The sequence below is a fragment of the Tetrapisispora phaffii genome, chromosome 4, assembly GCF_000236905.1.
Source record: "Tetrapisispora phaffii CBS 4417 chromosome 4, complete genome".
NCBI lineage: Eukaryota > Fungi > Ascomycota > Saccharomycetes > Saccharomycetales > Saccharomycetaceae > Tetrapisispora > Tetrapisispora phaffii.
In genome coordinates, this window is record NC_016523.1 from 572,632 (window position 1) to 587,933 (window position 15,302).

Genomic DNA, 15,302 nt, shown 5'->3' on the forward strand with positions numbered 1-15,302 from the left:
ACGGATACATATAATATATTTCATGCTTAATTTATTATATTATATATATATATAATTAATAATAGTGGAAGTTTCAATATTCCAAATTTCAATTTCGAAAAAAATGAAAAAATGAAAAATTGAAAAAATGAAAGATTACGAAAAGAGAAGATATAAGATTACACTTTTGCAAATATAATTAGCGTAAAAAACAATAATTGCTTAACAATGCTATGCAGGAAATGGTGACACTTCAAAGGTAATTTTTTCCAGATGATTATATCCCTCTGTTGCCACGCCATTCTTATGATGCAGTGCTTTTTTTATATTCATTTAAGAGCAACAAAAAGAAAAAAGAGAAGAAATAACGAAATGATATATTGTATTAACAGCTTCGGAAACGGACTGAGAACAGAGAGCTTGCGATTCTTACAGTTGTCTCTTAACTTAGCCTTCAGAATGCCTTCGTAAATGATCATGCACGGAAGGCGTGCAAACGAAGCATGAGGCTCGGTTCTTCTTTTCCAAAATAAGAAATAAAAGAAGAAACGGACAACTGTCATGAGCCATGGCCAGGGGGGCAGGGAGCATGGGGACGGTGGCAGGTAATAATGGAGAGGGCGAGAGCGAGAGGGATCTCCAGATTAACGGCATCCGTGCAGACAACATTGTCGGATGCGACGAATATACGAACCCTCTTATTCTCGTCTCGTATATTTTTAAATTTCTGTATTTTCCCTACACATACGAAGTTTTCTTCTTTAGCCACGGTTTCTCCATGAGATCAACATGTGACAGTAGTAGTGAATGCAGGGAGGGGCTGGACCTCTCTTTTCGATTCTCTTGGTCTTTTGCTTTTTGCCACTGCCTTTGAAACCGAGAAAGTACGTGCTACACAGGATGTGCCTCGTAGTGTCATGCTGAATGGAAAGGAGTGGCAAAACATGATATCTTACTTGCAGAACAACCGAGATGATGATGGTGTGGATGCGCAGGGAAAAAAGAGTCAGATCTCGCGCAGGTCTCCTCGGGATCTAGCCCAGATCTGCGCGAGATCGAATTGGAATGACACGCAAAAGAAACGTGCATTGCATATTTGCGCGGAAATCGCGTGCCAGCGCAAGTTCAGCAACGGAAGTACTGTATAACAGCAAACATAACAGAAGAAGGAACACCTTGTTATTGTGCACTATCATTATTATGGCCCCTCGCTCACCTTCCTACTGAGCGAAAGGTACATCAAAGATACAGTTGGCGGGACTTGATACATTATAGTTTGATTTTTGTATCTTGAATGCCTCACTTCCCGGTTCCAGACGTGGCTGTGGTCCTAGTTGGGAACAGTGACTGCTTTGAACTGGTAAGATCGTGTGCAAAAGCAAGCTTTACATTTTCGCAACTTATTATACTGTCGTTTACTTTAAACCGAAGAACATTCACGAAAATAGTAAGCGGAACGCACATGCGCGCAGCGCACCCTAATTGAAATTCTTTTCATTCTTTACAAGTTTCACCATATTCCAACAAGAACAACTTTACTACATTCATCTTGAAACCCAATTATTGTCGAGAGATAACAATGATTACTTCAAATACGAAGTTACCTCATGTCTGCTGGTGACAGGCTTGTATTTGGAAGAAATACTACTTTCGGAAACATCACCCGTGTTTCCTTTTTCTTCTCTTCTCTATTTGTGGTTGTCCACATACTACTAAACGACGACGGATCTTGAAACTGCGCTGCAAGGGACATCGCGACAATTATCTAACCACTGTTGCCGTGATACTTTTATAAACATGCATAAATTGCGTACAAATGGCAATTTAATATGTCATTTTTCGAATTATAATATATAAATATATATTTATTAAAATAATGAGGGTTTAACGTTCTGTTTTGTATCATAAATAACTAGCGTTCTACTGAGATCCAGGTGTTTTTTTTACTCCAACAACATCTGTGTATCTTTGTGAAATAACGCAAACAAGGCAATAGCTTGTTATAGAGAAGCTTAAAGTAGAATTCTATTATCAAGGCCAACGCCAACTCTATTTCTTCCTTTTCCAATTGTAGTTTCAAAACATTTTCCGACGATAACAAATGAAATCATACAAATTGCCAGGTTGTAAACTAAATCTGAAACTCCAACACTCACATTACTTCAAAGCACTATTCGGTCTTAGACAGTCAGAGACACAACACCGTTGTCTATTACTTACACTCTGAGACTTTAGGATATGGAATCATCCTACGGAAAAAAGTAATTGCTCGAGGGATTATAATGGTTATCTAACATGAAATATTTCTTTTCTTTTTACGATATTCCAAAAACTCAAATGAAAAATTGAAGTAATAACTTTTAGTTAACTTTGTTTTGTGTATTTGATATAATATGTCGAAACGCTAATGATAATATAATATCTATAACACAACAGCAACCACTAATAAGACAATTAATGCTATTATCAATAAGACTATGCAACAGTCATTCCATCTTTCACGATTTTTTTCATATATCCACTCCAACTGCTTTTTACCTCTATTCAATTTACCTCCTAATGTATCCATACCATCATCCATTTGGTCTAATAATTCACCCTGATCCAATAATTCATCACCCATAGTTCTAGCCTGTTGTTGTAATTGATCCATGGTTAAATGAATTACGTCCAACTGGTCAGATTGTTCTTGAAACATTTGTGTTTGAACTGCATTCTCCACGTTACCAGTGGTTCTTGAGGTATCATTTTGTTCACCATCCATAAAATTACTGACTTTATTTTCCTCATTATAGTTTTTACGTTTGTTAATTTTATCGTTCTCTAAATCTTTTAATAATTTTCTCAATGATGCAACTTCAACTTCCTTAACTTGGGCTGAAGCAGGATCATTCCTTCTGATGACCTCTGCACTCTTTTGCAAATCATTTATAGTATCTTTAATATCTTCAACGCCTTCATTATACTCTTCTATTTCTGCTTTACTGACATAATCTATACTTTTCAGTCTCTCTATCTGTTCTCTAATATCTGATGCAACTTGGTCAAATATATCTTCACTTCTATTATCACTCATATTTTCCTTACTATTAGCAATGTGGTTAGTAAGAGGTCAATTAAGCTAATAAATAATATTCAAAAGAAATCGAAACTTATTTAATTTTCGATTTTATGTTAAGAGTCTAATTTCCCCAAAGAGTTCCAAACTATTTCTTTACACTTGTTTTTTATTCAAAATTTTGGTTTTCTCAATCTCACTTAACCTTTAATTTTCAAATTGTTCACATTTTTCAAATTCTCGAAATGGAATCGTAACTCAATTTCTGTAAAAATTTAAGACTTTAAAAACAGTAACAATATTAACTTTTATAATAACTTCAATTAGCAATTCAATATATATATATATATATAATAAAAATAGAGTCACAAGAATTGTAATATTTTACTATTTACATTGACATTAGATAGATAGATAGAAGTATACAAAAATATACTTCTTCATATATCATTAAAAAAAAAGGATTACTTTGTATTTGACCATGTCAAATACATCTGAATCAGTTGAACCAACTGATCTAAAAAACACGTCTGAAATTCCAATTCCAATTTTAACAACAAGCGAGAGTGTTAATGGTACCGTTCCAAATTTGGAGAACAGACTGAAAGATGAAAGTTTAAATAACATAAATTTGACAGAAACTATTGGAGGATCTGAAACTAGAAAATATTTAAATCAAAATGTTACTCAGCAGTTACTAAACGGTATGAAGATAATTGCAAAAGAGAAGCCAAAGGACCCATTAAGAGTTCTTGGTGAATATCTTATTGAACAAAGTGATTTAATGAAAAAACCTTAAGGGTATTATAAATAATGCACTGATGGTTCAGTTAATGGAATATGGCGATAAAGAAATTAGAATTCGAATTCGATGGATTTATCATTTTTCTGCAATACCTTTAAGCTGTAATCACATAACAAACTGACAACGCTTATTCTCCAACCATTCCATAAAGCCTTGATTTTTTTGCTGGCAAGATTATTTTCCTTTTCATCAGATGTTGTTGAATTAGTAATCAGATTATCAAACAGACCATTATCGTATGGTATAGGCTTAATGATCAATTCATCACTTCGAATGCATAGCTGGTCCTCCCTTTCTTTATTTCTATTTAGTAAATATTTTACCTGACAACGATGGAGTATCGTTTCAATTGGTAATTTAAGAAATATGCCCAGTATTTGAAAACAACAAAATGATAAATTATATAACTTCAGTTTTGACGATTCTTTTGTCTGACGTAAATAATGTACCCATAATAAAGTGAATAATTTCTCTCCAAAAACAGTAGATGAAGATCTGTTTATACTTACCAAAGAGTTTAAGATGGTGAAAAACCATATATCAGCTGGTAATTTTAACAGATCTTCTTTCCAAGACCAACTTTTAATTATATTTCGTAAACTACGCGATTTTTCTATTGGTAAAATTTCTAATTCTTTTACTTCTTCAGCTGGAAATTCAGTGTCAATGTCTTTATTGACTGTGAAACCCTCTATGGATGTCGTTATTAACTTAATTTTTATTAAATCTAGTGGAACTAAAAGAATATTGGTTAAAATATTAGAACAGATAGTTAGACCTAGAGAAATCTTAATATCGTCTATTGTTGAGTATGATGTAGCTGTTTGTAAAATTGTGTCGAAAAAATGTGGATCAGATATTCCAAAAAATGGTGATAACAAACCAATGAACCAAATGTTACATGTCATGTTCAAAAAATTATAAATAAATGTCGTATTATTTGCTCTCCACACACCCCTCAAACCTTCTTTTTCAATTAATGAATTTATAATATCCATTATATGCAATGATTCAGGGTTTATTCTATTCTCAACAATCACTTTATCAGTTTTTCCAACTCGTCCCTTAATAGCTTTTTTATTCTCAACTTCATTCGAAGCATTAATTGGTTTTTTGGAGAAAAACTCAAGCTCTGCATCCGTATCATTTTCTTGATCTTCCAATAGTATGCCAGGGTTTTCAGCAGATGAATCCTTAAATTTATTCCTATTATTTTCTGCCGAAATGCTTGTGAAATCACCAACTTGTAGAAGCACCTTGCTGACTTCAAATGGTTGTTGCACTAAATGGCGTAAATACATTTTTGTAAGTTCTCCAAGTAATTGGTTTAATATACGTTTACCAACATCAATATCTAATAAATCGGGCCATTCTAATGCATCTAGATTCTTGTTGATATTTTGATCTGTATCTGAAAGTAAAATTTTATTACTAGAAGACAATTTATTAATATTTTTATTATTATGACTTGACCAAGTAAACCATTTTGGAATGAAATTCCATAAAATACCATTGCTTTTACTCACATTTTTCAAATCTGCAAGTCCCCCATTATTTGATTGAACTATTTTTAACTTTGATGCAATATTAAAACCATAAGGATCTACAACACCTTTATCTGGTCTAAAAACAGCCGAATAACCAGCATCAAATGTATCTGGTTCATAGTAAGGTCGTGCCTGACTTCTTATAATTTCTTCGTTCATCCCTAATCAATATATATATATATGTGTGTGTGTGTATGTCTCGGAATAATATCAATGATTTATAACCGATTGGAAGGTCTTTAATACATTGAAAAAAAGGGTTGTTTGTAATAACTATAAATGAACTCTAAACGTCTCTCATTCATTACCTTTTTTTTATACATTTACCTGACTATTTGTATTGGTTGCTATTATATTATAAACAAATTTCCTGAACTCAACAAAAGCGAAGAAAATTACCGAGAAAGTTACAAAAGGAAGATTAATAACTAGAATACTGGACCATTCATTTAGTTGGAACCTCATACCTAAAGCAATAGAGTACTTTAAATCGACTCAGTTTAAATCCAATTAATGTTATTAACATCCATCGTATCTCGATTGAAGTATTTAACAAAGAATAACCCCATAGAATTAATTTACGTAAATGCAAGACATAAATCAAATCACATAGTCGTTTTTTGGTAATATTAGTAGAATTCCTTTTCTTCTCAGATAATTTTAAATCAACTTGACTATGTATTTAGTTCAATATATCGAGATCCGACATACGTTCTTTGAACTGACACCATCCACTAACTTGATAAGTATTAGCTAGTTATATATGTATGCATTGTGTCTGCAAGACTGAGACATCGAATACACACAGACAGACAGTGGCATCACAAGATCAATTAATAATGGTCACATGACAAAGGAATTTCAAAGGAGTGACTGTGTTTTAACACCCAAACACCCATACAACATTTTTTAATTTACTTTTTTTTCTACATTTTTTTTTTTCCAAAATTAATAGAAGTTCGACTTCAGGCAAAATATTAATGAGTCGATTATCGAATATCTGTTCCAAATATTGGTTCCAGACAGCATTTGTTCGGTTTTATTTTGTTTTGTTGCGGGTTGAGTGAGCCTAATAGAGTCTAGCTTAATAGTGATTGTATGTTCTCACCAGGGGTAGGCATAGTGTTTTAATTATTATTATTTTATTTTTTTTCTTGAAAAATTAATGGGACTTCAAAGTAAATTTAATTTGGTTTCCCTCTAAAGATTATAGATCCAAAGGAGATTTTATTTATTTCTCTCTAGAGGTCTCGGTAGTTTGTAGGAAGGTTTTGTTTGATAGTCTGTGTAACGCTGTCTATTCTTTCCCTTTGAATAATTTATATGATAATCAATTATATTGTAGTTACTTTACTATGATGCACATACTTATCTATCTATTATCGTGTAAGTTTTAATCTTTCACTAAGTTAATAATTGATGGTGATAGTGATGATGATGGCGATGGTGATAGTGGATTGGAAGCAAGTTTTACTTATTAAATTTTGTCAATTAAATTTTTGTAGGGTGATAAAGTTTATACTTGTTTTATATATTAATAAATATATTTAAAATTATATAAACTGTACTGATTTTTGAAAACACTATTGTTATAATCATTTCGAAAAGTCTTTAGTCAAACCAAAGAAACACACATCATCAAAAATGGCTAAGTTCTTGAAAGCTGGTAAAGTTGGTATGTATTTGAGAATGAAATGTTCATTATAATAATTTTTACAAAATGTTAAGATATGGAGGAGAAAAATATATAACATAGACAAGTTGGAAGGTGGGAAGCCAATACGAATAGAATGGTTAATTGAGAACTATTCCATGATCATGCGATGTTGATGACATGAGAATATAAAATAATGTGGAATATTGGAATATAACTAGATTGCGAAGTAATCTAATACGTATTATATTACAATATTGAATATCACCCTATTGATGGTTCAATGACTTGAATCTGAATGACTTATTGGACCCTATAGATAATACAATTCCAAATATGGTAACCGTCGAATTTCAGTTGTTTTATTTTGTGATCGATTGTATTATTTTAATGAAATTACTTTGTTATTACAATATAATCATCATTATAGAAGATTCGGAAATTGGCTAAGATAATGTTGTTAATCCTATACATTGTTTTGTGTACTAACTATTTTGTTTTTAAAATTTCCTTTCTCCATTGTGTTTGCGTTTCAAGTATATTATAACAAAATGTTCTGTTTTTACTAACAATTATTTGATAATCATCTTTATTGTGATTGTTAATAACTTTATTAATAGCTGTCGTTGTCCGTGGTCGTTACGCTGGTAAGAAGGTCGTTATCGTCAAACCACACGATGAAGGTTCCAAATCTCACCCATTCGGTCACGCTTTAGTTGCTGGTATTGAAAGATACCCATTAAAGGTTACCAAGAAGCACACTGCTAAGAAGATTGCTAAGAGAACCAAGATCAAGCCATTTATCAAGGTTATCAACTACAACCATCTATTACCAACCAGATACAGCTTAGATGTCGAATCTTTCAAGTCTGTTGTTTCTACCGAAACTTTCGAAGAACCAACTCAAAGAGAAGAAGCTAAGAAGGTTATCAAGAAGGCTTTCGAAGAAAGACACCAAGCTGGTAAGAACCAATGGTTCTTCTCCAAGTTGAGATTCTAAATACAATTACATTTATCTTATTCGTATAAATAGATCAGTTCGGTGATTTCTATGTAATTTTTTAATAACCATTAGTTTTTCATAAAATACATTTAAAATTTAAAAGTAAAGGTCTTTCCAACTATATCGAATCGTCTCATATACAAACGTAAACTCCAATCCTGTGAATTATGAGCACCTACTACAGGCTACGTACATAACAAGATCACTCTACACACCCACACACCTCTTTTTTGATTTATTTGGCAACGATTAATAAACAAGAGTTTGTTGATACAAGAGCCAGCTCGCTATTCATTAGAAGATACCCTAATGATCAGAATGACAGCGCATAATCCAATCCTAAATAAATCTGTTTCATATTAGTTCATTTACTACATATATAAGCAGTAGCCTTGATATTCAATGCCCTAACCTTTTTAAAATAAAGTATATATCTGAAAACTTTCTTAAGTACCACGAAACTTGGGTTTTTAGCTTTTTCAAAATGATTTTTACTGTAAAAATGCGTGGAAAGGAGAATTTTTTTGAAATAAATTTCCAAAATTTCCAAAAATTGATTGAATTTGTAAATTTTTTTCAAAATATTTTAATAGTATATAAGTAATAGACATTTTCATTATAAATTATTATATTCTAACTTGTTTTCCTTATCTCGTTTACTTTACTGGTTTTCAATAGTATGTATTTTTTAAACTTATAGAAAAACCAAGGAAGTTTTTTCCTTTTTATTTAAGTGATGACTGTGAGTGCATTTGGCTCGAGATGCTTTTAATAATTTATTATTAAAAGTGTTGATGTGGATAAACTCAAGCTACCTTTTTTTTCTTTCGTCTGATTCAAATTTCAAAATAAAAAGTTAAATTCCTATTCTAATTAAAAATATAATCAAGTTGTGAATATTTTCTATTTGCAAAATGTCTTGTTACACATTCTCAGCTACGTTTTAATCTCTTGTTAGGGCTGTAGCACTTGTCAATGGGGGACGATTCTTAGTTAAATGAACTTCTAACTCTTGATATATTCTTCTGTGTTCGAGGTTATAGAGTAACTATTTCGGTCAGAAATGCTTCTCCTAAGTCTGACATAAATTAGTTATGAATATACTGAGTTATCAAGTAAGTTACCCGATTTGTAGGGTTCTTATACCATTTATATTGTTCATAAATATGATTAGAAGTTGCTAGGCATTGATTTGATCAAATATTTATAAACCTTGACTATGAACTTCGTGATTTCAAATCTGGAATTGTTTTCATTATCATATCAGTGAATGAACCAACTAGGAAGGTAGAACTACAGTTTTCTGTGACATCACTATTCTATTCATAATACACTGTTCTGTAGCTTCTTTCAACTCGATACATTACCTGAAATGACTGATAAATTAATTTTAACAGGTATGCCTGAAGAACAGAATGTTCATTCCACTACAGGTTATGAATACATTATTGGACCGAAACAATCGCTACCCAATGAAGCTAATGCACCATACATTCCCTCAAAAATTTATTCTGAATCAATATTGTACAAAAAACAACAAGTGTCTCTCATGAGTATGGCATTTTTGTATCAAGAATTAATATCGCAAATTTATAAGAATAGCAAAACTTCTACAGAGTTCGAAACAAAGTTAAGCAACCATGGTTCAAATATAGGCTTTAAATTATTAGATTTACTGAACTTGAGAGCTTCAGTACCCTCAAGTGCTAGGAGTTCTACTTTTCTACCTTCAAATGCTTCCTTAACGGGTGGGAACACGGGAGAAACTGGTGGGGCGAGTACAAATACAAATACTTCAACGATATTGACCGGATACATTGACAAGAGTTACGAGAGCAACGAATCTCTGTCTAATATGATTAGTCAATTGAGACGCCGTGATTTAAAAATTATCGATATTTTACAATTTATTCATGGCAGTGTGTGGTCGTATTTATTTGGTGCACCAAGTAACGATCTGGTGAAGTCTTCAGAGCGTGAAAATGAATATATGATTGTAGATAACGAACCAGTACTAACACAATTCATATCGGGAAATTTTTCTTGTAATTACTTCATGTGTGGTTTAATCAAAGGATTCCTTTCACAAGCAGGCTTCGAATGTACTGTATCGCCACATCCGGATGTCGATGAAATATACCCAAACAGAGTAGTATACTTGATCAAGTTTGAGAAACAAGTACTGGAGAGAGAAGCATTAAAGTTCGGAGCATAAATCAAATATATTACAAGTATATTCAATGTGATATTTCTTTATAAACTTTTATATACGTCTTTGTCGGAAGATCGGAGTTAATAATTTAATTCAAAATTAGCATATTAAGCATACATTCATTCTCAATGGAAGAAGTCCTTGTATATACTGCTATTAACCACATCAGTGTAAATATTCTTAATCATTCATTGTACAATTAGTTACATAAAGTGGAATTCAACTTAAATGGGCGCTTATAAGAGAATTGACTGAAGGTTTTTTCAGCACACATTTGACCAATGCATAGAGTGACTTGATAGATAATTCAACTTTCTGTAGGAAATACTCACTCCAGTTGTGTGAAGCTGTGCAAAGCTTCTGTTTATGAGCTTCTTACATATATAGACACAGTATAATAAGTTTTCAAAGTTACCCGGCACATTATGTAAGAAACTGCATCAAAGAAGCTCAAATATCTTATACTACTAACATAAGGTTATTACAAGGAATTTTGTGAATTCTTATAAAGTTAATTGTATATTCTTATGTTATACAACCATGAATCATAATATAAACATGCTAGTTGAAATAGTTGCATTAGAGAGTTAGCTAGCGATATATTATATATTTGCGAGGGAGATAACAAAAAGTTTTCCATCTTTTCTTACTTCAATCAGAAAGCATCTCATTTTCTAAATATAATCTCCTACATGAATATGATCATATAATTTTATTCAGAAAGATAACCAAAACGTTAGAGTGATATATAGCATGGATCGACACAATATTTCTCACACCTTAGAGAATACCCTCGAGTTATCTGATGTTAATGAAACTGACCAACCGTCGCCAAGCCAAGTTTTATTAATGGGTTCTCATGAAGTCACTTCAAGAATTTCGACTCGAGTGCCATCTACTGGATATTATCAAGTTGCTACCCCAAAATCGCCACATGAATCTACTTTAGAAAATGAATTACAGCATCTGCCAGATCATGATCCTTGTGTGATTTCTGGAGATAGTGAAGAGACTGAAAGATTCAAATATGTGACTGCAAAAAAGGAAATAATGAATAATATACATCTTTATTCCCTGGTAAATAATAAGGAAATGCAAAATATACAATTAGAATTAGAGAGAGTCAATGCTAAAATGACATTATTGAAAGAAGTACATCAAGACAAGAAATTTATTGACAATGTAGAAGATTACCAAACAAAAGATAATGAAAGGAAGAAATTAGAACTAGAAAGACTGAAAAATATTTCATCAACATTTAACGAAAAAGAATCATCAATACTTTATTCAATGAATTCAAATAACCATATGAGTAGTCATAGCAATAACGTCACACATCACTATTATCAAACTAGAAGTAAAAGCCAAGGTAATATCAATGAGTTACCTCTTCTTAGACCTGCTAATTCTACTATAATGGATATGAGGTTGACCGGTTTGAAATCTATCCCAAATGACATATCAGCAAATGAATCTAATACATTTGATATTTATAAAACTTCACCGAGCTTAGAATCGTTACAAGACAAACAGCAGCAACTAAATACCCATCACAAAAGAAATTATAGCAGCACATGTTTGACTAGTAATAGTGGATTGGTGGGGAAAACAGAAGATAATGAACCAATTTTCAAAAGATATGATGGAATATTGGTTGTAATATCATGCTCTTTTTGTGGAAGAACTGGATTCTCTTCTGCTCAAGGTATAGTGAACCATACTCGACTAAAACATTCCAAAACTTACTCTAGTCAACCATTAGCCGTATTACACAATCAAACCTTACTTGAGTCTTCGAAACAGAAACCTAAGATACTAGAACAGTTTAAATCATTAGGACTGGATCCAGCTAAAGATTATCTTCCTAACAAAGTTGTGTTACCTAATTTAGAGAGAAAGAATAGCTCCAAAAACTCAAACAACAATCAACTATTTACGGGTATCAATGCTACAAAGAGTAATGAAATTTCTACGAAGTATCTCGGAATGTTATACGACGACAAGGAAGATTTTGAGAATCTTTTAAGTATGGTGAAGAAGGCCCCTAAGGATTTAGAAGTGTTTTTAAAGCAAACAGAATCTGAATCTGAGTTAAGCCTCCAAGAAGACTTAAGTGAGATTGATGTAAGCAAAATTGAAAAAGAAGAAGAAGATGATGATGAAGTTACTGGTATTGGAGATTTGGAAAATAGATCACCAGACTATACACCTTCATCTGTTGATAATTTATCGTCTTCTAATTCCACACCTAAGCCACAAGAAAATTATTTAGGTTCAGATTCTCAAATTGAGACCGATGATAGACAAAAGACACCGGTTGAGTTAGGAAGAAGGTTGCGCAAACGTAAAAATGATGAAGATGATGTTGCACCTCTAAAGGAAAGACTAAGGGCCTCTAGTAACAATATGGAATCAGAAGGAATAGCTGTACCAGAAGTGCCAGCACACGAAAAGAGATCTATTCATTACAATTTACGAGCAAGATCGAAACTAAAATCTCAACATCTAGAATTAGATTAGCACCATGCATTGTAATAAATACAGCTTTATATAATCTTAATTCACTGATATATTGCATATCAACCCATTGTGTTTTTAGAATATATAATTATAAAACATGTTGCATTTAAAGAAAAAAACAATCAATTTTTCATATATACTTGAGATAATGTAGTTTTCAGTCAATTACCTAAAAAATAATTTGATTACCTCCACATTTTAATACGCGATAGCTTTTTCTTAATATTTAAATAAAATTCCTATCAAACCTCTAAAAAGAAACCAGTATCCTTAACTAATATATAATTACAATGTTTTAGATTAATAAAAATTGCCGAAATTCAGTCAAGTTAAATAGTCTTTAATACATTAATTGAAAAACCTTAGAACTCATTTCAATTTGAAAGTATTGTTTTTGACTTAAAATAATCAAAATTCATGTTTAAGAAAGCAAATATTACTTTACTAGCTCAAGGTGAAAAAGTAACATCTAAAATGACAATCCCTGTACAAAATTTAAAAGCAAGATGGTTTTTTGCAACTGATCTACCGAAAAAGAAACCATATGATTTAAATTATAAACCAACAAGGTCTCCGAAAAGATTCATTCCATTTTCTAAGTTTGATTCATCCAGGATCGAAACTACGTACCTTTCGAGTTTCTCTAAAGACGCCAAAAAAGATGATAAAATATTATCGAATATCCCTGTGAATGAGGATTATTTATTTGAGGTGAATTTATATGATATGGAAATCAGACCAGTTTACTGGTCTGGACCTATTTACGAAATTAGACGAGGTATTTGGTTTGATACTAAAGGAAATCCTTTATCTCATGATTTGACCGAAGAATTGGAGGCACTTTACCAACAATTAAAGTTTAATAAGGATGGAGTAATAGAAAATCAAACAAAAGATATTTATAATCTAGAAGGTGATTATGAAGAGGGAAGCATTGCTATGTTCCTAGATAATAAATCCGCATTTTTACTTAACGATATATCAGGTGGTGTTTTTCAGCTTAAATTTCTGAGGTCATCTTTTGGTCAGAATGTTCCAACTAATGCTATAAAAGTTACCAGAGAATATTCCAACATTGTGTCGAGGAAAGTCTCAGATAAAAAACTAGGAGAAACAAATGGTGAGATAACGGATGTTAATGCCAACAATTCATTAGGTAAAATTGGTGAAATGATAGGGTTGCAATTAACTGATATATTCAGCGGTACTGCTCCAGAAGATAATGGCAAAATTGAAACTGACTCAAAAGTTAAGTCAAAAGAAAACGAATTTTTGAGTAGTGAAATGGAAAATGATTATAATAATTCAAATTCGACTATTCTCGAAAACCCATCAAACAACAGGAACGTGAAGCACCTTGTTTTGTGTATCCATGGAATCGGTCAAACTCTTGGAAAACAATATCAATATGTGAATTTTGCACATACCATAAATCTACTTAGGATCAACATGAAAAAAGTATATTGTCAATCTCCAGATATGAAACAAATTAACAAAGATGCTGGTAACAATGATTGGCAAACGAATTGTGATGTCCAAGTACTTCCAGTTGACTGGAGACATGATATAGATTTTAAAACAGATGACATAGATGCCTTAACAACGGATTCCATGATACCTAACTTAACAGAAATCACTCTTCGTGGAATAACCCCATTTAGAAAATTATTGGGTGATGTCGGTTTAGATGTACTGCTTTATGATGATCCATTGTACAAAGAGCAGATATTAAATAATACGGTAAGCAAATTAAATGGCATATACAATATATTTAAAAAGCAAAATCCAGAATTTAATGGAAAGGTTCATATAATTGGCCATTCCTTGGGAAGCGTTATTGCATTTGACACATTATCAAACTTGAGTAGATATAAACTCGATTTTCCTGTTGAAAAATTATTTTGTATCGGATCCCCTGTTGGTGTCTACAAATTAGTGCAAAAAACTAATGATTGGCGATCCAAAAAACATGCTACCTCACAGATAAACTTTCAAGCTCCGAAGGTTAATGATTTATATAATATTTATCACATAAATGATCCAATTGCATACCGAATGGAGCCACTCATTGATAGAGATTTAGCGACATATGAAGAAGTTTATTTACCACATCTTCCAGTAGAGGGCATTACAAATAAAATGCTTGCTTTAGGGAACACTTTAATTAAAGATTTACCAATGTCAGAGAAAGCTAATGTTACTTCAAGGAAAAAAGTGATTTTACCAGAGGTGCTTGTTAAAAAATTAAAAGAAATAAATTCTAACGGAAGAGTTGACTATGTTCTGACGCCTAATCTTTTAGACATGGATATTATATCTGCACTTAAATCGCATGTGTCATACTTTGAGGATATTGATATAGCAGGGTTTATTTTAAAGGAAACAATAAAGACTAGTGAACAAACGAATGAAATAAATGCTATACGGATCATTGATACTGCAAGAAATAAAGGCAAATCTTTTGATAAACTTGGGTGAAATTTAAAACTTTATAAAGCTGTTTTCAATTGACTATCTTTTACAT

The 15,302-nt window shown here is 31.9% G+C and overlaps 7 protein-coding genes across 7 annotated transcripts; 5 read left to right on the forward strand and 2 right to left on the reverse strand.

Moving 5' to 3' along the window:
* Positions 1–2,401: 2,401 nt before the first annotated feature.
* TLG1 (Tlg1p) lies at positions 2,402–3,055 on the reverse strand (the record flags this gene model as incomplete). The annotated part of the gene is made up of 1 exon (XM_003685298.1): positions 2,402–3,055. The coding sequence occupies one exon, from the start codon at positions 3,053–3,055 to the stop codon at positions 2,402–2,404; it is 654 nt and encodes a 217-aa protein (XP_003685346.1).
* A 463-nt stretch (positions 3,056–3,518) lies between these two features.
* SDC1 (Sdc1p) lies at positions 3,519–3,836 on the forward strand (the record flags this gene model as incomplete). The annotated part of the gene is made up of 1 exon (XM_003685299.1): positions 3,519–3,836. The coding sequence occupies one exon, from the start codon at positions 3,519–3,521 to the stop codon at positions 3,834–3,836; it is 318 nt and encodes a 105-aa protein (XP_003685347.1).
* A 56-nt stretch (positions 3,837–3,892) lies between these two features.
* UGO1 (mitofusin complex protein UGO1) lies at positions 3,893–5,548 on the reverse strand (the record flags this gene model as incomplete). The annotated part of the gene is made up of 1 exon (XM_003685300.1): positions 3,893–5,548. The coding sequence occupies one exon, from the start codon at positions 5,546–5,548 to the stop codon at positions 3,893–3,895; it is 1,656 nt and encodes a 551-aa protein (XP_003685348.1).
* Positions 5,549–7,033: 1,485 nt separating this feature from the next.
* RPL27B (60S ribosomal protein eL27) lies at positions 7,034–8,043 on the forward strand (the record flags this gene model as incomplete). Its single annotated transcript, XM_003685301.1, has 2 exons — positions 7,034–7,064; positions 7,664–8,043. 2 exons carry the CDS (start codon positions 7,034–7,036, stop codon positions 8,041–8,043), a joined length of 411 nt encoding a protein of 136 aa, XP_003685349.1.
* Positions 8,044–9,418: 1,375 nt separating this feature from the next.
* Positions 9,419–10,261, forward strand: TRS31 (TRAPP subunit TRS31; the record flags this gene model as incomplete). Its single annotated transcript, XM_003685302.1, has 1 exon — positions 9,419–10,261. The coding sequence occupies one exon, from the start codon at positions 9,419–9,421 to the stop codon at positions 10,259–10,261; it is 843 nt and encodes a 280-aa protein (XP_003685350.1).
* Positions 10,262–11,011: 750 nt separating this feature from the next.
* Positions 11,012–12,778, forward strand: AHC1 (Ahc1p; the record flags this gene model as incomplete). Its single annotated transcript, XM_003685303.1, has 1 exon — positions 11,012–12,778. One exon carries the CDS (start codon positions 11,012–11,014, stop codon positions 12,776–12,778), a length of 1,767 nt encoding a protein of 588 aa, XP_003685351.1.
* Positions 12,779–13,195: 417 nt separating this feature from the next.
* Positions 13,196–15,256, forward strand: DDL1 (putative carboxylic ester hydrolase; the record flags this gene model as incomplete). Its single annotated transcript, XM_003685304.1, has 1 exon — positions 13,196–15,256. One exon carries the CDS (start codon positions 13,196–13,198, stop codon positions 15,254–15,256), a length of 2,061 nt encoding a protein of 686 aa, XP_003685352.1.
* Between the last annotated feature and the right edge of the window lie 46 nt (positions 15,257–15,302).